We start from the raw sequence: 24668 nt of genomic DNA, 5'->3' as shown, positions 1-24668 counted from the left end.
AAGAGCATTGGTCTCTTGGTGAGGCCTTGGAATTTTGAGGTATCAACCAAGGTGACCAGTTGTTCCACTACCCAGCTTCTTAAAGATCATAACTAAATGTGAGAGTTGTGGAAACAGTGGATACATATGTACCACGTTTTCAGTTTCTACCCATCTGTTAAGAGACATCCAGTCTGGATCTGTTTCTTTGCTATTGTGAATAGAGTGATAAACACGGATGAGCAGGTGTCTCTGTGGTAGAACGTGGAATCCTTTGGGTCTATGTCCAGGAGTGATATGGCTGGGCAACATGGAAATCCTGGTTTTAAGTTGTTGAGAGTATCCTCCTTGCAAGATCTGGAGGGAAGGGAAGTGTTCCTTCTTTGGCTTCTGCTCCCCTGATAAAGGGAAATGCTGCTTGCACCTCCACTGGAACCTCTGCTACAGTGGAAAAGGGACTGGGATGCTGGAGAAGCAAAATGGGAGAAAGTTCAGCAGAGGAAAGCTTCTTAAATTGCTCCCACTTGCCTCCCCTGGTCCCTTCAGAAATCTTTGTCGACCTATATATGTATGTTTTTGAAATAGGCACACAAATCAAACATCTACTGATAATAAATCATAAAGAAATTTATTTTAAAACAATTCTTGGGTATACATATAATTTTACTATATAATAAAGATCAAAGAAAATTGGCATAATAATATGATTTTTTTAACAAAGAATTAAATCTCAGGTGACTATTTGATACCATAGTATCCAGAACATCTTCAAATATTTTTCAGGGTTGATAACCTGATTTTATAATTGCTAATATCAAGAAAACCACTTTATGTAAATATGTGGTTATAAAACTGTAAAATATATGTAGGAAAACTTCAGAAATTGTTGGAAATTCTGTCCTAATCCCATTTAGTAATTTTTATCTATGAAACTCAAGTCAGCAACTCAAACAGCAACTTTTTGTATAAGGCACATGTATATGTATGTGTGATATATGTATGTGTTCATGCATATGCATGCATGTACAAGCATTGTGTGTAAGCCAAAGGTGTCTTCAATTGCTCTCCAATTTATTTTGAGACAAAGTCTTTTATCCCACGTGGGGTGCTCAATGCTTTGACTAGGCTTTCTGACTAATGAGTACCAGATACTGTCTCAGCATCTCTCTCCCCAGAACAATGGATTGTTTTAACATCACTGTAGAGAAAAAAAAAATGATATTATAAAAATTTCTGAGAAATGGATGGCTCTTGAAAATATCATAATAAGGGTGGTGTGGTGGTTTGAGTGAGAATGGCCCACAGAGGCTCAGATGTTTGAACGCTTTATCCCAAGTTGATGATACTGGATGATACTGTTTGGGAAGAATTAGGAGATGTGACCCTGCTGAAGGAGGTGTGTCACGGCGGGGGGTGGGGGGTGGGGGGTGGACTTTGAGGTTTCCATAGTCTACATCATTCCAGGCTAGCTCTCTCTCTGCCTCATGCTTATGGATGAAGATGTAAGCTCTCAGCTACTGTTTCAATACTCTGCCTGCCTGCTGTCATGCTCCCCACCATGATCATCATGGTCCTATCCCTCTGATACCGTAAGCCCCCAAATAAACTCTTTCTTCTATATGTTGCCTTGGTCATGGTGTCTTATCAGAACAATAGAAAAGTAACCAAGACAGGAGGTAACCCAAATTTTTAAAAAGGGGAAAAAAACGTGTTTCCTCTCATATGTGAATTCTGGATTGTAATGTGTATATGTGTGTATATAGAAGGGTATAAACGTAGGTAAAGCCCAAAAAACTAGGAAAGAGATCAAAAGAGGTAAAAGAGATAGTGAGGAAGGGAGGAGGGCAAAAGGAGATTGGAACCATCGAGACATCCAGTCTCACAGACTGAGCAAGTCTGGATTCTCAGCCTGTGTGAGACAGCCATTATTAGAATATCCAGACAGTGTGTGTCTAATATATATATGTGTATATAATGTACACATATATAACCAGCTCTGTATATGTATATGTAGTATACACATATATAATATATATAATCAGTTCTGTTCATCTAGAAAATCCCTACAAATATTATCATACCTAATACCTTGTATGCTAATTTTTAATTAATTTAATTTAAATAAAAAAGAAAGTATGAATAACCATTGGCTCTGGGTCCTATCCATCTGTCCCTGATTTCCAGTCTTTCTCTTCCATTGTTTGTGTTCATTCTAATGAAAGCAGTGGATTTATCTTCTGTCTTTTTAAATCTTCCAGCAGCTATGAACACTCCTTGTAGAAAACTCATTTTGCAGGGTTGGGGATTTAGCTCAGTGGTAGAGCACTTGCCTAGCAAGCGCAAGGCCCTGGGTTCGGTCCTCAACTCTGAAAAAAAAGAAAAAGAAAAGTCGTTTTGCATTTGAAGAAAATAACTGGGTTTGAGACCTGACTACCACACCAGGTAAGACAACAGACAAGCCTCCTGGACTCTCTGGACCTATGAGTGAAAAAAAACTGAGAGTTTCTCTGCATCATAGAATTGTGAGGAAACAATAGATGCTGCACATAGCTGAGAGCCATAAACCACAAAGCTTTTTCAATATTCAAACATTATACTTGCTGGCTAGAGTTTCCATTGACTCCATCACAGACCCCCCTTCCCTACATTAACTTTCAACTTTAATCAGATGTCTCCAATCTAACATTAGCACAGACGGACTGAGTTCCTGTTATGTGGGAAGCTCTGTGCTAGGAGCTAAAGATCCTGAAGAGAAGGAGCTGGAATTGCAGGAGCTCAGCTGTGCTATTGAACACAACAGAATAGAACAACCTTGAGACATGTTGTGCATAGTAATGTTTGGCGCTCTTATCGTCTAAGGTTTTTCCTTCCCTTTTTCTCTGTGTATTCTTTAACTTACTAAACTTCATGAATGCCAAGAGAGCAAACATGTTCTCCATTACTGAAATGGCCATAGAACATCATGTCCTCAGAGACAAAAACTCTTCCTGCTTATCAGTCCATTTCAAGTTATAGCATGATATAACAACAAATTTTATTTCTTAGTTATAAATGGAAAAGTTGACAGATTCTCAAGACTCTAATTCTTCCCTTAATTACACAGCTCCTTCCCTACCCACAAAAGTCTGTTCCTGGTCCTAAAGTCCTAAGATTTCCCTACAGTGGTGAATGTGTGTAAGAGCAAAGCTTCTTTGCCTAGACTAGGGTTAGACTCTTTGTGCATCCTCTGTATTCCACCATATTGTCTGATGGGCTTGCCAAGGATCCCCTGCACAAGTGAAAGAGTATATAGAGCTGGTCCTTTTTTTCTAGTCATGTTGGAGAAAGAGGAGAATGGGAAAAAAAAGGAAAGAAACAGAGTGGGAGAGGGATCCATCCCATACAGACCACCTCAGAAATCATAATGTGAAATAACCACTTCTAATCTCTTTAGAGCCCTCTGAAACGTGTACCTTCATGCTGGGTTTAGCCTTGAGGTCTAATTGTATGTCCCTGAGGACTACATTGTAGACTGAGTTCCTTTTCTCTGGAAGAATAGAAGGACAGATATGAGTTCCCTGAGCCACATAGTCTAATATTTCCTACCCACGAGATTTGAACAAGTCAAGCTGCCTTGTTTGGCCTCAAGTTTCGTTACTTGTCAAATAAAGGAAATTGGATTGTTAGTCAGCTTTCCATTGCTATGAAAATAAAATAACTGATAAAATCAACTGAAATGAGGAAGGATTTTTGTCTCAAGGTTTCAGAGATTTCAATACGTGGTCCCTTGGTCCATCAATTTGGGCCTGGGGCCAAGCATCATGGTGGAAAGTGAGAGGTTAACCAAAGATGCTCATATTATGGCAGAGAGAAGGGTGGGAAGGAAGAAATGATGCGCCTATCAATAATGTTATCCACTGATAAGGCCAAGAGTCCTCATAAATCAATCACTTCCCAAGGGTCCAACCCCTAAACACTGCCATATTAAGGACTATGCCTTCAACCCATAAACCAACTATAACAGTTGAACTAGATGGTCCCCATGTTCCTCTCCATTCTAAAGTAATAGAAGTTTTAGAGATATCTTGAATTAAGCTTTGTATTTTCAGTGGCATTAGAAACTGATAAATTGTTTTTTAAAAAATCACTGATATGAATTATGTATGGTCATTCTTCATTTATCATTGTATTTCAGGAGCTGATTCCCAGCCAGAGCTAGGCTGCATGCCAGGATCAATGATGTGTGGAGAAAGGGCTTCTAGATGAGAAGCATGACCGTATTTGTACAAAAGAGAATGGATAGATTCTATGGTTCATTTTAACACTGTTCACAAACATTTATTCCCTCTTTGTAAGAGGGTCCCATTTGACTTCCCTTGCCAAGCAGGGCATTCTTCCCACTGCACTGGCATTGAACTTGGCTATGTTGATTATTTAGCCAACAGCATGTACAAAAAATACGACCTAGTTCATATCTAAGTGAAAATATGAAATTTGTTTGATTCAGCCAGATCTCTTTCTGCCATGACCTTGTGCCACAGGAAGGGCACATCGCACGAGTGCCTCTTTCTTCCGCCAGAGTCACAGAATCAAATGACACACATGGTGACTGAGTTTGACATGCAATCTTAAGCAGAACCATCACTAGGAAGCCGCAGCTGCAAACATATAAAGTAAGAGGTGAATCTTGTGAGTACAAGCCACGGATACGGAGGTGGCTTACTGTTACACAACAGCACTTACTACAGCTCCCGTAATAAAGCATGTTAAGGGTGTGCTTGCCTGGTGACTGAGCAGCTGACCCATTCACTCATTAGCTCTCTGCTTCTGGCCTCACTTCTCTGCTGTTCTTTACAAAATATTCCATTAAAATGTTATTTGGTTACCCTCGCCACCCTCTTCCCCTTCATCAAATCTTTAACTCACTCCTGTTAGGCTTTTATACCACCCATCAAATCGATCCAGTAAGTTCTCCTTTGCCAGACCTGATGGGCAATCGTCTTATTCCATGTCCGTGCAGAATGGACACAGTTGACAATCTCTTTGTTTAGCATTTGTTCTCCCCTTCACGGTCTCCCTGTTGAGTCCAGACTGACCCTGGAACTTGAGACTCTTTGAGCACACTCTTCCAAGTGCAGGATCACAGGTGTGCACCATAATGCTTGGCTTCAGCATCTTCTTTACATGGCTTCAGAAATTTCAGCCTCTTTTTCTTCCCATATTCCCTTTCCCATCATCCTATTTTCCTCCTGTCTTTCTTGGTACCCTCTTCCTAAGGTGGAAGAATTTACAGCAGGCAGTTAGGGGTGAGGAAGAGACATGTGAATCATCTTCGGATGCTTACTGCAACCCAAGATGTGACATATGAATGAGGAGAGCTACATTAGGCAAATTCTCGGCATACTTCACAGTGTCTAGGACCTGAGTCACCAAATGTGCCAACCTCAGTTCAATACCTGGAACTCACATAATGGAAAGAGAGAACAAACTCCTGCAAGTTGGCCTCTGACTTCCAGATGCCCACTGTGGCACATGCATGCACACATACATACAGATACACACTAAATAAATACTATGTTTAAAAAAAAAAAAAAAAAACTTGCAGACTGATTTTATACGATTTCAAGATCTACAAAACTACAATAATCAAGACTATGAAATCAGCACAAATGAAGATGTGTAATTTAGTAGAACAAAGCTGAGTATCCACAGATTTGTGTATCTTTGTTAGTAGTGGTTTTTTTTTTAACAAAGCAGCTCAATATCAGAAAAAAATATTTATCAATGATTAGTGTTATTATCAACTGTTTAGCACTTGAAAAAAATGAGCATAGACCTTTACATCACACCATATACAAAAAAAAAAGATTAGCAATGGATAACAAACCATATTTTAGAGTCAAACTACCAAGACTGTAGAATAAGAAAAAAATTATAATGACCTTACGTTTATTATCTTCTGAACATGGACTTGGAACTTTATAGACGCTCTTAAATGACAAATTCAATTTAGTAGTTAAGTGATTCTGAGTTTTCTGTTTGGTTTTGTAACACTGATAATTTGTGGTTTAGAAGAACAAAACTCCCTCCCTTCTTCTCTCTTTTTCAGTACCTGGGATGGAACCCAGGGCCTCCTGCATGCTAGACAAGCACTCTACTCTAAAACAAATCTACTGTAGATTTTTTTAGTGACATAAAAATCATAAACTATAGCAGAAAAAAACAAATTGGATTTTGTCAACTAGACTTCAATATTTTAAACCTTTTTCTGCTCAAAACCCATTACTGTACAATTTTAAAGAAATAGATCAAGCACTAGTAGAGTGCTTGCCTAACATGCATTGGGCTCTGGGCTCCATCCCAGGTAACCACAAAAGAAAGAGAAGCATGGGGAGAGGGGGAGAGAGAAAGGTCTGTCCTTCTAAACCACATATTATCAAAATATTCCAAAACAAAACAGAAAACTCAAAGAATCAATGAACTACTAAATTGTATTTGTTGTTTAAGAACTTCCAAAAAGTTCATGGTCCAAGCACAGATTACCCTAACAAATTTCACCAAATATTTAAAGGCTTGATAGACATCAATTTTACATAAGCTCTTCAAGAAACCTGAACAGGGGGCTGGAGAGATGGTTCAGAGGTTACGAGTACTGACTGCTCTTCCAGAGGTCCTGAGTTCAGTTCCCAGCAACCACATGGTGGCTCACAACCATCTGTAATGAGATCTGGTGCCCTCTTCTAGTGTGCAGGCATATATGCAGGCAGAACACTGTATACATAATAAATAAATAAATCTTAAAGGAAGGAAGGAAGGAAGGAAGGAAGGAAGGAAGGAAGGAAGGAAGGAAGGAAGGAAGGAAGGAAGGAAGGAAGGAAGGAAGCTGAACATTTTTTAACTCATGGTATGAGGCAGTATTACCATAGGACCAAAAATGGACAGGCAGTCCAGAGAGATCCAGAGGCTTAAAAAATCCTAAACCAGGAGTGGATTAAATGTGTAAAGGTGATTGCTACCAAACCTGATGACCTGAGTTTTATCCCCAAGACCTACATGGCAGAAGGAGACAAATTGTCCTCTGACCACTACATGCATATTCTGGCATATACATATACTACATAAATAAGTAAATAAAAAAATTCTAAAATCTTCAATGAGGAGGAAATTCTTATACACCATTGATGGATGAAATGTAAACTAGAACAGAGACTTTGGAAATAAGTCTGGAGGTGTCTCAAAAACCAGAAATAGAAATGCCACATGGCCCAGCTATACTACTACTGGGCATAGAGCAAACAGACTTTATAGCCTACTCGTCTTAGTTAAGAGTTACAATTGCAGCCGGGCGGTGGTGGCGCATGCCTTTAATCCCAGCACTCGGGAGCCAGAGGCAGGTGGATCTTTGTGAGTTCGAGGCCAGCCTGGTCTACAGAGTGAGATCCAGGAAAGGCGCAAAGCTACACAGAGAAACCCTGTCTCGAAAAACCAAAAAAAAAAAAAAAAGAGTTACGATTGCGGTGATGAGCGGTGATGAAACACCATGACCAAAAGCAGCGTGGAGAGGGAAGGGTTTGTTTCACTCACAGTTCCACAATAGCACTTCATCATCAAAAGCAGTGAGGACAGGAACTCAAGCAGGGCAGGAACCTGGAGCCAGGAGCTGATGCAGAGGCCATGAGGGAGTAGCACTTACTAGCTTTAGCTTGCTCATTGTGGCTTGCTCAGCATGCTTTCTGACCTGGGACCACCAGCCTAGGGACAGCACCAACCACGATGGACTGGGCCTTCCCCCTTCAATCATTAATCAAGATAATGAGCTACAGGCTCGCTTACAGCCCGAACTTATGGAGATATTTTCTTAATTGAGGTGCCTTCCTCTCAGATAACTCCAGTTTGTGTCAAGTTGACATAGAACTAGCCAGCACACTATTACAGAGATACTTACACACCCATGCTCATTGCTGATCTATTCATAGGAGCTAGAAAATGGAAACAACCTGATGCCCATCAACAGATGAATGGAGAAGAAAAATGTGGTACATGTACACAATGGAATATTCCCCAGCTGTAAAGAAAAATGTAATCATGAAATTTGCAGGTAAATGGACAGAACTGAACAAAACTATATTGAGTGAGACAACCCAGGCCCAGAAAGGCAAATACTGATACTTTAATAGTCGTTCACATGTGGATCCCAGCTCTAAATCTTTTCTTTCGTGTTTAACTTGGAGCACAAGGGAACCCAGGAAACTAAAAATGGGCCTTTTGAGGGAGGAACATTGTTATATTTTTGGTTGTGAGCCTAGCCTTAACAGCTGAGTCATCTCTCCAGCCCTAGGGGGGAACATTGTTCAAGAAGAGGAAATGGTAGATTATAGGTAGATCAACAGGAGAGTGGTGGAATACTGGCAGCGGAGAGACTTGAGCAAAGAGGGACATGGCAATGTGGAGGATATCAGGCCATGAAACAAGGGGTTAAGCCCAAGTAAGGAGGTATAAAAGCCTACTGCTTCACAATGCAAGTTTTAAAAAAAAAAAAAAAAAGTAATTGGGGGAACAGTAGAAAAGAAGAGAGAATACTGGGGGATTAAAGGATTAAGCAGGCAGAGATGGAGCGGGTGGGAGGAGAAAGAGGAAGTGGAAGGAGGTGGGTTCACCAAAACTAAGGATGTGTGAAAGAGCCTTACAGAAATCCACCAGCTAGTAAGATAATTTCAAAGTGCAACTTTAAACAAAGCAGAGCTTAAGTGGAATTCCTAGAATATATGAGTTACTGAGGGGAAATGGCAGCGCAAGGCATCGGATGCCTTCTTACGAGTTATTGATCAGAGAGGTCCTGGAGATCTCCAAAGCAACACAGGCAATGGCCATTACCCTTCGTTGGCTGCTGTGACTATGTCCTAGGACCCTGCTGCTGAAGACACATTATACTCTACTGCAGGACATCCAGAAATCAATCTCGAGCCGACAAGGAAACTTCTTGTCTGCTAGCTTGCTCCCGTGGTGCTGAAAGGTGCTATGGAGACTAAGAAAAGATATCCATACATGCTGCAATACTGACCTGCCAGGCAGGGTGTGCCCCCTGGCACAAAGCATTATGGAAAAGCTAATTCATTCTGGCCAGATCTGAGGCCTGCTTCATGCCGTGCACTGCAATCCTGATCAAAAGCTCTTGGGTAGGGAGGTCCTAGGTTCTAGTAATAGGACCTACTGTTGTTATCTTGTTAAACGGTGTTCTTGTTTGCTTTCAGCTGCTGTGATAAAACACCATGACCAAAAGCAACTTGGGGAGGAAGTGTTGGTTTGTTTGGCAAATAGATTACGGTCCACCATCAAGTGAAGCCAAGGTAGGGACTGAAATCTGAAAGCAGTAACCGGGAAGCAGGAATTGAAGCAGTGGCCACAGAGGAACAGTAATTACTGGTTTTCTCCCCCTCACTTGCTTGGTTTTCTTACACAAACCAGGACCACCTGCCCAGGGATGATGGCACTGCCCACAGTCAGCAGTGCCCTCACACATCAATTATCAATCAAAACAAATGTCCCACAGACATTCCCACAGGCCAATCTAATAGAGGCAATTCAACTTAGGCTCCCTCTTCCCTGGTGTGCCAGGTTGGAAGCCAAGATTAGCCATCCCAAATGGTTATACTGTCAAACTGCCATCTAAGTATTTGTGTTTATAGTCATAGAGCAGGGCTGCTCCCAACTTGGGTCAGAGAAGCTTCTTTTTGCAGTAGGCAGCCATCGATGAAGCCACCTGAAATTGGCCAACGTGTTGAGAGATACTGAGTGCTCAGCCCTAAATGGGACATATTAATTAAGCTCCCCCCAACAACACTCAGAAACATCACAGAAGTAGTGGAAAGAATGTAAGAGCTGGTGGATGGAAGAAGTGTCGTGAAATGCTGTCTTCTGAACATGGCGTGGCCCTTGCACCCATGAATTCACAATAGCTGTGATGACCTGCATGAGACCAAAGCAGCCAAATTCCTAGCATAGATCAAGTAGATCTCTAGGCCCACCACTTACTGAGTAGCTATTGGATACTGGGAGAGGAACAATCTTTTTGGGGGACATTCCTACTGGTAGATTTCTCAGGTTCCAGTGGATGGCCCCACACTCATGAACATATAGATGGGCAGCACTAACCAAACTCAGTAGATTATCAAAAGAAGACATGAAGTTGAAATGGAGGTATGATGGGGTACGAGGAGTTGTGGGAGACATGGGGAGTACATATGATCATGTTTCATTGTATATATGTATGAAATTCTCAAAAAAAAAAAAAGATTTTAAAATTCTCAGCAAAATATCAACAAATAAAATCTAAGCATATACTTAAGCCAGCCTGGACTACAGAGTGAGTCCTAGGAAAGAAGCAAAGCTACACAGAGAAACTCTTGTCTCGAAAAACCAAAAAAAAAATATATATATATATATATATATATATATATATACTTAAAAAGAGATTATTTGGGTGGCTCAAATCTAATCACAACCCCACTAAAAGCGGTGAATTTTTTTTAAGGTGGCATAAACAAATATCAGATTTGAAGAACAAAAAGGAGCAAGCCTGCTAATGCAAGCCTTTAATTTCAGCCTCTCAGGAGGCTGAGGCAGAAGGGTTGTGAAATCAAGACCCACCTGGGCAACTCAGTGAAACCGTCTCAAGTTTCTTTTCTTTTTTTTTTTATCTTTTTTTTTTGGGGGGGGGGGGGTGTGATTCAGTGGTAGAGCACTTGCCTAACGAGTTCAGTCCCCAGTTTAAAAAAAAAAAAAAAAAGTAGGGCTGGAGAGATGGCTCAGAGGTTAAGAGCACTGCTTACTCTTCCAAAGGTCCTGAGTTCAATTCCCAGCAACCACATGGTGGCTCACAACCATCTGTAATGAGATCTGGTGCCCTCTGGTGCCCTCTTCTGGCCTGTGGGGATATGTACAGACAGAACAATGTATACATAATAAATAAATAAATCTTTAAAAAAAAAAAAAAAAGTAAAAGAGACTGTGTGCTATTATGGCTTTGAAGCTGGAGGGCCAAGTGCAAGGACTAGACAGGAGCTTTTAGGTACTACGAGAGACTCCCAGGCGACTGCCCATCAACAGGCCACATGGAACAGCGCTGAATTCTGCTCCACCAGAGAGAAGTTTTTAAAAGGGCATACCTCCCAACAGCCTTCAGGTAAAAGCCCAGCCCAGCCACCACCACAAACAATAAACTAGTCTGATCGCTTGAAGCAGACCTAAGAAAACTGAACAATGGGGGCTAGTTTAAGCCATCGTGGTTGTGGTTATTTGTTTTATCAGCAACAGAAAACTACCAATAAATGAATGAAATCTGGTTTACCCATATAATCAAATACTGTTCACCAGACCACACAATGGAAAAATCTCAGAATAATTATACTCAGTGATAAAAGACAAAAAAAAAAAAAAGTATGTGATGCATGGCTTCATCACTGTAAAGTTCTTAAAATGTACATAAGGAAAGGAAGCAGATCCCAGGTCTGAGAATGGAATGGGAGTGATTAAGGAGAGATGGGCTATAAAGGTCCATTATAAAATTCAGGTTGCAATGAGTACTCTATAACTGAATTAAGTTGTTTATTATCTCTTATGAAACAGTGACTTCATCGATATACACATAAATTAAAATTCAGAAACCACGCATTTATTTATGTTAAATGGATAACATAGAAAACAAGACTTTAATTCATCAGTAAATTTAGTATCGTTTTATTAAATTGGCAAAATCTTACGCATTCATATCTCAATGTTTTAAAGGACGGTGTGACTTTGTAACTCTTTGGAACCAGCACGTTCTAGCTGCCTAGTGTCCTTAGCAACATCACAACCACTAGCGTGAGTTGGAAAATAGACAGAAGTCAATCAAGGCACACTTCTGGCCCTCCATCTCCCATCTTACTTAGTGATAGCTACACTCTGCTCCACAGCTCTGGGTCTGACTATGCTGCACTGTCAGATGTAGTTGGAATTCTCTTTGAGCCACCAACCAGCTCCCAAATAAAGACATGGAGACTTATCAATTATGAATGCTCAGACTTAGCTTAGGCTTGTCCCACTAGCTCTTTTAACTTAATTTAACTTGTTTCTATTCATCTACATTTTGCCCCAGGGTTTTTTACCTTTCTTTCATTCTGTTTGTCCTACTTTCCTGCTGCCTCTATGTCTGGCTGGCTGGCCCCTGACATCTCCCTGTTGTCTCCTTTTCTTTCTCCCTTAACCCTAAATTCCTTCTCCTGCTTACTCTCCCTGCCCAGAAGTCCCACCTATACCTCCTCCCCCACTATTGGCCATTCAGCTTTTTATTAGATCAATCAGATGCCTTAGTCAGGCAAGGTAAAACAGCAACACATCTTTACATGGTTAAATATTCCACAACATAAACAAAAGTAACACATCTTTACATAATTTTAAACAAATGCAACACATCTTTACATAGTTAAGCAAATATTCCACAACATAAACAAAAGCAGCACATCTTTGCATAGTTAAACAAATATTCCACAACAGTGAGATGCTGTACTAATTCCTTGCATAAGTCATGTCTATTCAGTTAAGTCCAAAGATACAGTAAGGCCAAAAGTCTGCTCATTCGGTCATTATATATTGGCAGTTTCAATGTGGTATGATGGAGTGGGGGGAAAAATGTTCCCTCTATCTGTATTAAAATCTTGGCTGGGGCCTCTGTAATAAAAGACAGATTAGCAAGCGAAAACAAACAGAAGCTTATTAATATGTGTATTTCAAATGCGCATGGGAATAAGAAATTCCCACAGTGGTTTAGCAATCTGGCTTGGAACAGTAACTTCAACAGAGAATAATAAACCAGAGAAAGGCTAAAACAAAGGAAAAGGACCCATGTCGTCTACCTCAGGACATGTGAAGAAGCCGGTGCTAACAGTAGGAAGGTGATGCCAGGGCTGTTTGGGGGTTCCTCTGGTGTCCCTGGGCTGATGAGGATAGAGAGTACCCTCAGGTTGGTGATGAACTTCAATCCTGTCTTTCCCTGTAGAGAAGGGACCACCCTCTTTGTGAACTCGTGTCCTGCTTTTTAACAGATGATGTCAAGGCAGGGGAAGCCCTGTCTTGCTCTGCTTCTCATCCTCCAGCTTAAAATCAACCCAATCCAAAGCATACTTTGGCACGGCAGATTGGGCTGGCATGCATCGGGATGAGAGGCCACTGAACACTGGTCCTGCCTCCCATTATCTACTGGGGAGGGAGAAGAATGACCTAGTCTGTCCCAAAGGCGTCCCTGGGAGCTCCTCTCTCTCCTTGTCTCACAGTGGTGACGACCCAGGAAAACAGCAACTCACCAAATGCAGATAAACAGACTCAAGAGCAAGTGCAAAGATCATCCAGAAGCAAAATACCAAGTAAATCAAAGCAAACTGGTTCGGGGAAAGGCAGGCGAAGACCAGATTCTAAAAGGAGAAATAGCATTTCCCGAGGCTGCTACTTCTCCACTGCAGAAGTTGCACCTGTGACGTGGTCTGTTGATGCTGCTGTCACAGTCACAAATAACAACCTGGAGAGTTGGCTCCAAGTCCCTGAAGGTACCAGGAGACCATTTTAGCTTTCTCATCGCCATGACAGCGCATCTGACATCAACAATTTAAAGGGAGGAATGCTCGATTTTGTTCAGTTTTTCAGAAGTGGTGGGGTGGGGAGGGCATGGCAAAGCTGTGCAGTTTACATCATGACAGCCAAAGAACAGAAGTGTGGTTGTGCTAACAGGCTTCTCTTTCACCTGGGCCCCTAGCATATCAGACGGAGCCACCCACATGCACGGGAAGTTTCCTCCCCAGGTTAATGCTCCCTGGAAACATTCTCAGGCACACCAGATGTGTGATTTACTTCTCCCTTAAGATACTCTCAGTCCAATGAAGTATACCATCAAAAATAACCGTCAAAGGGCTGGCTGGTGATACGGCCTCGGCAGTTAAAAGCATGTGCTGCTCTTGCAGAGGACCCAAGTTCAGTTCCCAGCATGCACCGAGATGCTTATAAAAACAGCTGTGCCTTGTTGAGAGAAGATTCTAGGAGCTACCAAACTGACCATGGTCCCTTTGCACTCAAGAGACACAGAGAACATTGTTACTGAAACAGGGGAACAGACTCAGATTGTGGCAGATGGAGGAGCACTTGATGTCCTTCCTGGACTGCTACCTAACCTCATAACTAACATTCAGAAGAAATCCACATTATAACTGAACCAGATCAGCAAGCTGTGAACCATGGATAGTCCTATTGCTCATGGCTAGTCTAAATCAAACTTTAAAACACATGTGAGCTATCTGGGTTGTTCCCAAGTATATTAAGTGGTGGGACAGTTGAACAGATTTATAAACCTCATTCATTGTGGAACAATGTCACTATCAATGAGTCTCTTATCAGCTAAGGACACCAAGAACATCCTAGTTGTTCTAGATGCCACTTCAAGCATCTTTCAGGCTTCTGTAAAACTATACGAAAGTGAGAAACTTACTACAACCCAACAACATGCAGCTTGGCCAGAAGGAAGTTCTGCAAACCCATGGAAACAAATGTCGGGGAGGTCTCATAAAGCCACTTTGCAAGTGTTCCCCAGGAGAGGATAAGACCAAAACGTGCCAAAAGCAACCTCTGAAACCTATGCCTTCCAAGCTCAAGACGGATAGAACCCCAGGAATCTTTGACTTTTGGATTATACAGCTGAGGTGTCGTTGGTGTTTGTATACTGTTTTGCATAAACTTGTGTTTGTCTAGTAAAAATGTTTTTTAGGCCAGGGAGATGGTTTATTGGATAAAAGTACCAGGCTTGATTGCAGAGCAAGTTCAAGACCAGTCTGTGCTAAATGAGACTCTGCCTCAATAAAAACAAAAGTTCTGAATGCCATATTGTCTTTAACGATACTGGTTAAAGGCATTTCCCATACTGCAGACCACCACTCACTTGCCTGAACCATGTATGGTGCCCCAATTGTTAGTACTAGACACTCAGGCCTAGGTCTAACCTGAAAGAACAGTGAATAATGCTCTTGTGTTCTCCACCCCTAGAGGTCCATTTGTTCTTACCTGGTCCAAGGGTTTCAACTGATCTTGGAAAAAAATCTATAGATTCTACTAAAGGTCACAGAAACGGGGAGATCTGGATTAGCTCTAAGAATATTTATGCAGAAAAGGCGGAGTGGTAGAGTTCAATGCCATGATAGTTCTGACTTGTTATCAAACTGAAGCAGACTGGTAACAGAATGTGGAGTTTTGAGCTGGTTCATACATCCAAACAAAGAACAGACAACATCATATTAGTAGAAAAACCTAACCTAATGTGTTCCCGTAACTGAAAATCCTTTCAGGGTGTGTGTCTAGAGCCGGGTGTGGTAGCACCTGTAACCTAAGGTAAGAGGAAAGTTCAAGGCCAACCTGGACTGCACAGTGAGAGTCTGTCTCAAAAGATGGTCTCTTGAGTGGGAAACTTGAAAAAGAAGACTTGGGAGCCTGGAGAGGATGAGTTTGAGAACCGGGATGGGACAGAGTAGGTAAAGCCCGCAGTGAGGGCAGAGCCAGGGCAACAGCTAAGCCGCTCAAGGCATGTGTGACCGTTGTTTTGGTTTTAAGGCAGAACCACAGTGGGAACAGAGACTTCCAAGATTCTGCTATAGAAAGTCAAGTCTGATGTCAGATACCTGGTGCATAGAAACAAACACACAAACAAGAGATTTGGAGGAGGAGGAGAAGGAGGAGGAAGAAAAACACCTTGGTAAAAAAATATTTATTTGTGTAAAATCTATAATCTAAACAGTTTTTCACAAACAATAAGCAGTGTTTACTTCCTGGCATCCTATAAGAAGTATCTTAAGTTGTCTTCTAGAAAAAGGCAAAAATAAAGATGTGCTTAAACAGTGGCCCTAAATGCAATGGGAACATTCCAAACTGTCCAAACTGTTCAGCACATACGGACACCAACTACCTGGCCAGCGCTTTTTCTTATATAGCCAAGGCTGCAAATTCAGGCCAAACAGGAGCCACAGAGCTAACACGCGGAAGCAGCATGGCAGAAGCTGCACACTGGGAGACTGGAGAGCACATGGCCCTTCCCAATTGAGCTGCTACACCGGGTACTGCAAGCTGATGCCACCCAAGGACACAGGCTCCAATGGAGCTGGAGTTTCTGGTGTTTAAACACGTGCAGACATCTGAACTTGGGTAATCTTTTCTGATTCTTTCTGTAATGAGGCTTCCATTTATTTATTTGTTTGTTTGTTTGTTTTTAAAGATTTATTTATTTATTATGTATAAAGCATTATAACTGCAGGCCAGAAGAGGGCATCAGATCTCGTTACAGATGGTTGTGAGCCACCATGTGGTTGCTGGGAATTGAACTCAGGACCTCTGGAAGAGCAGCCAGTGCTCTTAACCTCTGAGCCATCTCTCCAGCCCCCCATTTATTTTTTAATACCACCAAATAAACAATATCCATAGACAAGCTCGTGACCTGGAGTCCACAGTACATGCTTTCTGAATTAGTTCAGTAGCAGAGGCAGGCCATTCTACTAACTGCTTACCTCTTTAATTGTAGAGAATCCAGAATGGTGTGGGACATTAGTGCAACTGAAGTAGAATTCATCTCAAAATACAGGAAGGACAATCACTGGTTGAAAAGCCAAAGTCTGGGTCCATTTCTAAGCACACTGACTGGTATCAAGTCCACATGTCTAAGCACACTGGCTGGTACAAGGAGAAATGAGTCTGAAGGAGATGGAGTAAAGGGCAGCACAACTTTTACAGTCAGCGTCCAGACTCCAGAGCAATGAAGTAATCCACGTGCTGAAACTTGAGGACCTCGTTGCCCCAACTCATCCAACCTGGCTGTAAATTTCGAGCAAACAATTCCAAACACTGCCCACCTGGCTTGATGTAGTCCTTCAGTACTTCTGTCCAAAAAGAAAAGAAAAAAAAAATCAATATTAAGAAAGAAATCAGTTTCCTTTTAAAAAGCAGAGAAACATAGATGGTATTTCAGATATTTTAGTTTTTAAGATAGACAGCAAATCAGAGTCAAGCATGTCATGGTCGGCTCTGCTATTCATGTCAGAAACTCGAAGGAGCAGGACCTGCGGGCTTGGGAGCGGCACCCGCGGGCTTGGGAGCAGGACCACTGCAACCTGCACTAGTTCCGATTTACTGCTTTTCATCTGCAGATGAGAAACGGGAGCTTTAACGCCCACATACGTGACTCTCCAGTTTTCCAATACTGCTTACAAGTCTCCTGAGAACTAATTTACTTTATTTTTTAATAAATGCAATCCATGCATTTAAAAAAAAACTGTAGTAACAATATAGAGACAATCTTCCTGGAAATTGAAGATAAACTATGAGTCTAGTATTAGCAAATACTTTAGTGAAATAATTAGGGGAAGAGTATACAGACAGAAGTATTCAAAAGTCATTACTACAGCCCCAGAGCTGAAACATGGAGGTTCTAAGACTATTCCCATACTATAGTTCTTTGCCTAACTTTCACCATGCTATTTCCAGTTTAGGAGCCCTTATTTATATGTTCATAACTACAACACTGAAAAACCATCTTTTTTGGAGAGAAGACACTTCACTTAGATTAGTTAAGTAACTGTGGTCCACACTGCCTGGGAGAAAGGAAAACCACGGCAACTTGTTCTTAAAAAGCACTCGTTCACTTAGAGGACAAACAATTAAATCATTCTAACCCTGATCATGTTCTGGTTGCTCTACGAACCACATAACAGGAATTGTGTATAAAAATAGTTCCAAGAAGGAAGTACTTTAGCAAGCAGAATATAGTTCATAGTTGCTATGTTAGTTGGCCTTAGAAGAAGCCTATCAAATTCTGAGAATGACAAGGCTTCTTCCGGGTTTTCCTTTTTTCCTTGGGAAGGAAGGATCCAGCCCAGGACCCATACATGTTAGGCAAGGACTCCCATCTCTGACCTATACCTCCAGTCTCGTGGCTTCTTTGGGAATAACTGAAAGGTTTAAGAGATAACAAATGTAAAGTTAGAAACACAATATAGCAGGAATGGATCTGGGAGGGGAGAGGGGAAGTGAATATGAATACATCATATGAAACTCAAATAATTAATTAAATTGTTACATTATTATTAAAAACACTTTGAGTGTCAGACTGTTCTTTGTCCAAGAGTAATATTCTTACTTATCACAAGCCAAAGAGAAATGAAAAGCTGTTATTACCTGCAATTGAACTAACTCAAATTTAGGCTTTGGTAAGTTTCTAGATGTTAACATAAAAGACTCTATTCCTTTCAAAAGTATGGAATTAAATTTGGGACAACTTGAAAGAGAAAACATTCCCTGGAGACCTAAAGGAGAAAACCCTAACTCCCCTTCTACTTTCTAGGAGTTACCATGGGCTACGCTCCAGTGACATAAGATTGTGCTAAACCACCCCTTCTATTTTCTAGAAGTTAGCATAAACTAAGGTACAGTGATATAAGATTGGGGGTTTACTTAGGTTCTGCACTCTTTCGGCAAAGATGTTCTCTTGATGATGAGGCCAGAGAGACAGCTCAGCCGTTAAGAACTCTTGGGGCAACTGTGAGAACAAGAGGGTCTCTGACTCTTGCCTACTCTTGGGCTCTTTTCCTCCTGTTGGGTTGCTATGTCCAACTTCGATGGGATAGTTTTTGCTTTATATTATTGAATTTTATTTTGTCATGTTTGGTTATCTGTTGGATGCCTGTTCTTTTCTGATGAGACACTGAAGAGGAGTAGATCTGGAGGTGGGGGGCGGAGCTAGAGAGAATCTGGAAGGAGTTGAGGGAGGGGAAATTATGATCGAGATGTATTGTATGAAAAGGAAATCTGTTTTCAATAAAAGAAAAAAGGAAAAAAAAATACTTGCTGCTCTTATAGAGGAGCAGGATTTGATTCCCAGCACCCACATGGTGGTTCACAACCATCTGTAACTCTAGTTCCAGGGGATCCAGTGACCTCTTCTGGCCTCTGCAGGCATCTGGGATACATATGGTGCACAGACAAACATGCAAACAAAACACCCATACATATAAAATAATTTTTAATTAAACAGATATATCTTGAGATTTTGAAGCAAGAGAGAACAGTTCATGTTTTGAGTATACATAAAACAGTTTAAAGAGGTTCACAGGAAAAGTTCTAAGTAGTATGTACATACCATATATCATGCAAACCCCCAGAGTTATGATTTCACTGTAAAATTTACCACAGGAATCTGAGTTACTTTCTGATGGCTTTAACTTGTACCTCTCTATAGCTAAAATACATACACAAAACTAATGTGAACTCAAAACAAAGTACTACAAATACCTCATGTATATTACTATGTAGCCAAAGCTTGAAGGTTAACTCTATCGAGTCATTCAGATTTTCCTCACAAATACAAGTCTGAGTTGAAATGTTTTCAATTCTAAGATGTGTTTGTGCTGCCCTCTACTGGCACTAGAGCAGAAACACTTCATAGACTGTTCAGGGCAAGACTAATTTTAAGTCACTCTCTTAAGAATAATCTTTAAATGTATTTTTGTTCTATTTCAAATGAAATGACAGATTAAAAATTAGTTTAGAATTGAAAGATTTGGAAGTCTTTAGATTTTTTGGTAAATCTTTTATAGCAAACTATAAACCCTAAAACAAATGACTTATACCTTAAGCTTTGGTACATACCAAATGATAAACAAAATTCAAGTAAACAAATTAGATTTCATTAAAGTACAACTGGTGTTAAATAATTTTTTTTCAAGGAACAATAGAGTTCACTTTCACTTTCATCCAGGTCACAAACTAATGCACTAACATTTATAAAGTCCCAAGTGTGAGGTTTCCGAGGATCCTTCTAAGCCACAGAATAGTCAAACACATCTGAATATTTCTCAAAATTAAAGGTACTGTAAGGACTGCTTTGCAAAGTTATTCAAGGTAACAGAAACCTGGAGTTCACTTTCTTTTGTTTGTTGTATGTCTGTGTGTGTATCTGTGTTATACAGATGTGGTACAACCACTGCGCATGTGAGTTCCAGAGTGCACTTGCCAAGGTCAGAGTAGTGCCTCCTTCATGGCTCTCTGCCTTATTCCCTTGAGACAGACTCTCTCGATGAACTGGAGGCACAGCATCTGGCAGGCCTGGCTGGCCAGTGAGCTCTCAGTGAAGTGCCTGTCTCTGCCCCTAATGATGGGGCTGCAGGCACACACACACACACACACACACACACACACACACACACAAACACACACACACACACACAGCCATGCCCGCTTTCTACATGAATGCTGGGGACTTGAACTCACACTTACTGAGCAAGCACTCTTTCTTACCCACTGAGCCAGCTCCCCGGCTCCCCTAGGTTTCCTTTCTTAGGTTTTCGTTTCCTAGCCCACAAACTATTTTCTGCAAAAGTAAAATTGACAATTGGCCCACAGTTTTTAAACAATAATGATCAAATTTGTAAAATACCGTCCTGAAGAAATTATCTAACAAATAAACATGGAATACTAAATTCCGGCTCTCAAGGACTTCCATGAGTAAGTCTTTAAACTCTCACTTGAAAAAGTTGAGCATTTACTGACTTTTAAATACATTGTAAGCAGTGTGAGCAATCTTCACCACTCTGCAGTATTAGATATCATTACTCACTCTGAAAATGAGGGTGGCAAGGAAAAGATCTGGGTAATCTGCCAAGCAACAGAGCCAGAATCCACGTGCCTGCGAGCCAATGCCCAAGGCCAACGCAGTGACACTGAATGAGGAGCACGACACTGAGCACTCACTCCAGCCTGAGGGAACTGCAGCCTCAGCAGCTGCCTTCCCATGCTGCAAAACAGTAGTCTGCCTTCCGGAGACATAAAAGTACCACACTCAGGGGATCGAGACATCTGTTCTCCTGGGTCCCTAGTTGGGGGGCAAGTAAGGGGTTTCCTGTTCTGAATCCTAAACATGAGGGCAAAGCAAGGCTACTCACTGAACTATACATCCTCTGAGGCCCCGACAGCCTTTATCTGCCAAGGCTACTACTGGAGGGACAAAGATATAAAGAAAACCTGGGAACTGATGCTGAAGGATGGCTAAGCTAGTATAAACTAACGTGCTCTGTTTCATAAGTTCTGTAATGAATTTCCTACAGCATTTCATAATATTAAAGCAAACATCTCATTCACAAACCGACAGACCGCTCAAATACTAAATTCAATCCTTCTTTGAATATCTCCCAAATTCTAACAGTTCTGTTTCACAGACACATACCGGCCAGAGGTGGCTTATGTGAGTGAAGAATGCAGGGTACACTGACAATCAGTTTCTGATCTGGAACAGGGGGCACTTCTGTATCTGTGTTCCTAATTAAAACAGAACAAGAGAGCAAACTATTATTTAAAGGATCATTGTTAATTATGTACTACAGTTGCATCATTTTTTTCTCTTTTAAATAGTAATTAATTCTATTAATAAATAAATTCAAAGACAGAATCAATGAGGAAAATCGATTTTAAAATTCAAACATTTTTTTTAAAGATTTATTTATTTATTATGTATTCTGCCTGCATGTGTCCCTGCAGGCCAGAAGAGGGCACCAGATCTCATTACAGGTGGCTGTGAGCCACCATGTGGTTGCTGGGAACTGAACTCAGGACCTCTGGGAGAGCAGTCAGTGCTCTTAACCACTGAGCCATCTCTCCAGCCCAAAATTCAAACATTTTTAGAATGTTATTTTTCATATTAACTACTATACTCTTGATAAAACAAAAGTTAATATAAATTTTTATTTATTATCGCTTTTCTTACCTAAATGCTAAAGCAGCTTTCTCTCGAACTCTCCCCAGTACAAGACATTCATAAGGCTTTTTATGTGGAGAATCCAATGGGAACACGAACTCCCCTGAATGTGTGATCTGAAAGGATGGAACCAAGGAAAGCAACCTTTTTTTTTTTCTGTCATTATACAGTTTCCAGCAAAAAAGAGAAGTTGTTAAACCTCCAGGCTAGGATTGTCTAATAAAAAATATAGTGTGAGCCAAAAATCCACATATATAATTTTAAATTCTCTAGTGGTAACAATAGAAAGAAGTAAAAAAAAAAAAAAAAAGCAAAGTAATTAATTTTAATTGCATTTAATCTAGCATGTCTAAAACAGAATTTTCACATGCAATCAATTTTAAAAGGTGTCATAATATATGACATTCTTTCTCCATAGTGGGTCTTTCAAGTCCAACATATATTTAACACTCAACGGTACCTCTCCATTTGAAGGGCACAGTCAAATGCTAGAGAGCTACATGTCACAGTGGCTACCATACTGGACAATGTAGCTACAAAGAATGTTTCAAACTCACATAACATGGATATTCTAAATATATTGTCTTATCATCTCGCACATAAACAATCTCTACCTTTTATGATCACTTGTTCCCGGAAACCAGGCCATTGTTAATTCAGTCATTAATTCACTCAAATAACACTCACTGATCACTAACCACGTGACTAAGTAGTTACAAATAAAGCCTCCTGTAGTTGAGATGGCAGACCGCCGGAGAGTGGGGGAGGCGATGTGTGGTGGTGTTCTAATTGTACTGAAATGTGATTTTGATTGTATGTTAATAAATAAAGTTACCCCGGGGGTCAGAGCTATTAGAGCCACAGCAAGAGTGTGGCGGTGGTGGCACACGCCTTTAATCCCATAGATCTCTGTGTGTTCAGGGATACAGCCAGCATTGGAGACATATGCCTTTAAGACCTAGGGGGCTGTACATTCAGACAGTGACGAGGCAGTCACGTGTTTGGGTTTACAACCAATGAGAAGGCAGAACAAAATACTATAAATAGACGAACAGACAGGATATAGCCTCTTTCGGGAAGCTGGGACAGCAGGAGGAAGGGTGAGATTTTAGCTCTGAGCTCTGACCTCTCCGCTTTCTCTTTTACATTGTTTCTGTGTTTCTTATTTAATAAGACGGTTGGTTACATCTACAGCGATGAGGTAGGAAAGACCTGGTGCAGAGACTGGCTCTTGGCACTATAAATTCCAGGCTGGCAACTTAGCAGGATCCTATCTATAAAACAAAATAAAACAGAGCCTTGGCCGGGCAGTGGTGGCGCACGCCTTTAATCCCAGCACTTGGGAGGCAGAGCCAGGTGGATCTCTGTGAGTTCGAGGCCAGCCTGGTCTACCAAGTGAATTCCAGGAAAAGGCGCGAAGCTACCAAAAAAAAAAAAAAAAAAAAAAAAAAAAAAAAAACAGAGCCTAGAAGGTAGCTAAACATGGTTACATAGGGTCAAGGTCAGCCTCAGCTACATAGCAAGTTCAAGGCAGTGTGGATGACAGGAGACCCTGTCTCAAGGGGTGGGGGAGGAAGCAAACAAACAAACAAAAGAGAACGAAAGGTTCTTGGTTCCCTTTCTTCTCATAAGCTCTGCAGTGGCCTTGCTATTCTCTGCTTTCATCCCCACAAACAGGGGATAGGGGTGGGTAATGCAAAGGCCAATGAAACTGTTGGTGTGTGGAGAAGACAGTGAAGGCAAGACAGTCCCAAAATTCCTGCTTGTTCATTAAACTACAGATATCTACATGGGTGCACACACTCAGGCACACACAAAAAATTTTTTTAATAAACTAGAGCTTTTTATAACTTCATTCTGATCTCTCCCTGATTTCCCAGGGCCAGCAGTTTGGGGCCCTGCTGCAAAGACAGAGGATAAACAGACAAACACCTTGAGAACAGGAAGATTGGTATTCAGGCACAAAGCACAGAAAGTTCTCATCAGAGCCCGATGAGGATACCAGGGATGCGGATGCAGCAAGAACAGCCGGTGTCTTCCCGTGAGCAGTAGGCGACACTGTGTAGGTAACAAATGAGCTAACTTCCAAACTCACTTTTACCCAGTACCATTCTGCAACGACTTCCACAGACCACGAAGGATAGAGTTCCTCCTTCACAAAACACAGGTGCTTCTGCCTGTTGGTCACCCACGTAACAATCAGACAGTCGGCAGCAGCCAGCTTAGGAACAGGCATTTGCTTTATCTGCTGTGGTGATAAGCAACTGTACCTAAAAATGAACAGGAAAAAAAAATTAGAAAGCTAACTTCAAGAAAGAAATATAAGCAGGAAAAGAACTGCAGGGCACCAACCCCACAAACACAAAGTTCCAGGAGCCACTCACGTGTGGCAAGTATGGAGTCACACTGACACCTGGTGGATTTGCTGGCTCTTACACATGCACCAATTTTTCTGTTTTACTCGTTTTTTTTTTTACATTGCCAGGCTGTATGTTTTTTATTTTCTTAATTACTTTCAAATGACTTACATTTTGGTAATTTTCCCACATGTAATATGCTTTTTCTCTCAGACTTAAACAAATATTGTCTGGATTCCATCATCATGTGTTTCTCAGGAGCCCCACTGGAGTGAGTCTTGAAATTAGTAACCCAAATGGTGACATCGCTTGGTACAGGAAGCATTGGCTGTGAGCCCGGTGATACAAAAGCCAGCTGACTTTAGGGAGGTGCTGTGCCCCACTGTAAGCCTAAGTCTTGCACACACCGCTGACCCCGAGATCTCCTATCACCTTGCCCAACCTCACCTTCCCAGTACAGTTTCAAGCCCCTCTACCACCCTGCTCCTGTCTTCCCGTTTTCTCTCAAGTCCGCATGCTCTCATTTGGAAGGCCCAGTGTCTTCTGCC

General features: G+C 41.2%; 1 protein-coding gene across 6 annotated transcripts in view; it reads right to left on the bottom strand.

The window, feature by feature from the left end:
- Window positions 1–24668, bottom strand: part of Mettl4 (methyltransferase 4, N6-adenosine) — a 52730-nt gene that overhangs the window by 2033 nt on the left and 26029 nt on the right. For 2 of the 6 annotated variants that reach the window (XM_042260008.2, XM_042260007.2), the window contains exons 6-9: window positions 23859–24033; window positions 21773–21879; window positions 21236–21327; window positions 16207–16898 (exon numbers count right to left, since the gene is read on the bottom strand). In XM_042260008.2, coding sequence (XP_042115942.1) covers window positions 16753–16898; window positions 21236–21327; window positions 21773–21879; window positions 23859–24033 — 520 coding nt within the window. In that variant the 3' untranslated portion in view covers window positions 16207–16752. Of the gene's footprint in view, window positions 1–584; window positions 2346–11607; window positions 16899–21235; window positions 21328–21772; window positions 21880–23858; window positions 24034–24668 lie in introns of those variants that run through there. The other 4 variants (XR_013044043.1, XR_006062944.2, XR_013044044.1 and 1 more) reach the window with 4 other exon arrangements.

The sequence above is a fragment of the Peromyscus maniculatus genome, chromosome 13 (genome assembly GCF_049852395.1).
Source record: "Peromyscus maniculatus bairdii isolate BWxNUB_F1_BW_parent chromosome 13, HU_Pman_BW_mat_3.1, whole genome shotgun sequence".
NCBI lineage: Eukaryota > Metazoa > Chordata > Mammalia > Rodentia > Cricetidae > Peromyscus > Peromyscus maniculatus.
The sequence above is the reverse complement of the archived record's forward strand: the minus strand, read 5'-3'. Positions and strand labels throughout refer to the sequence as shown.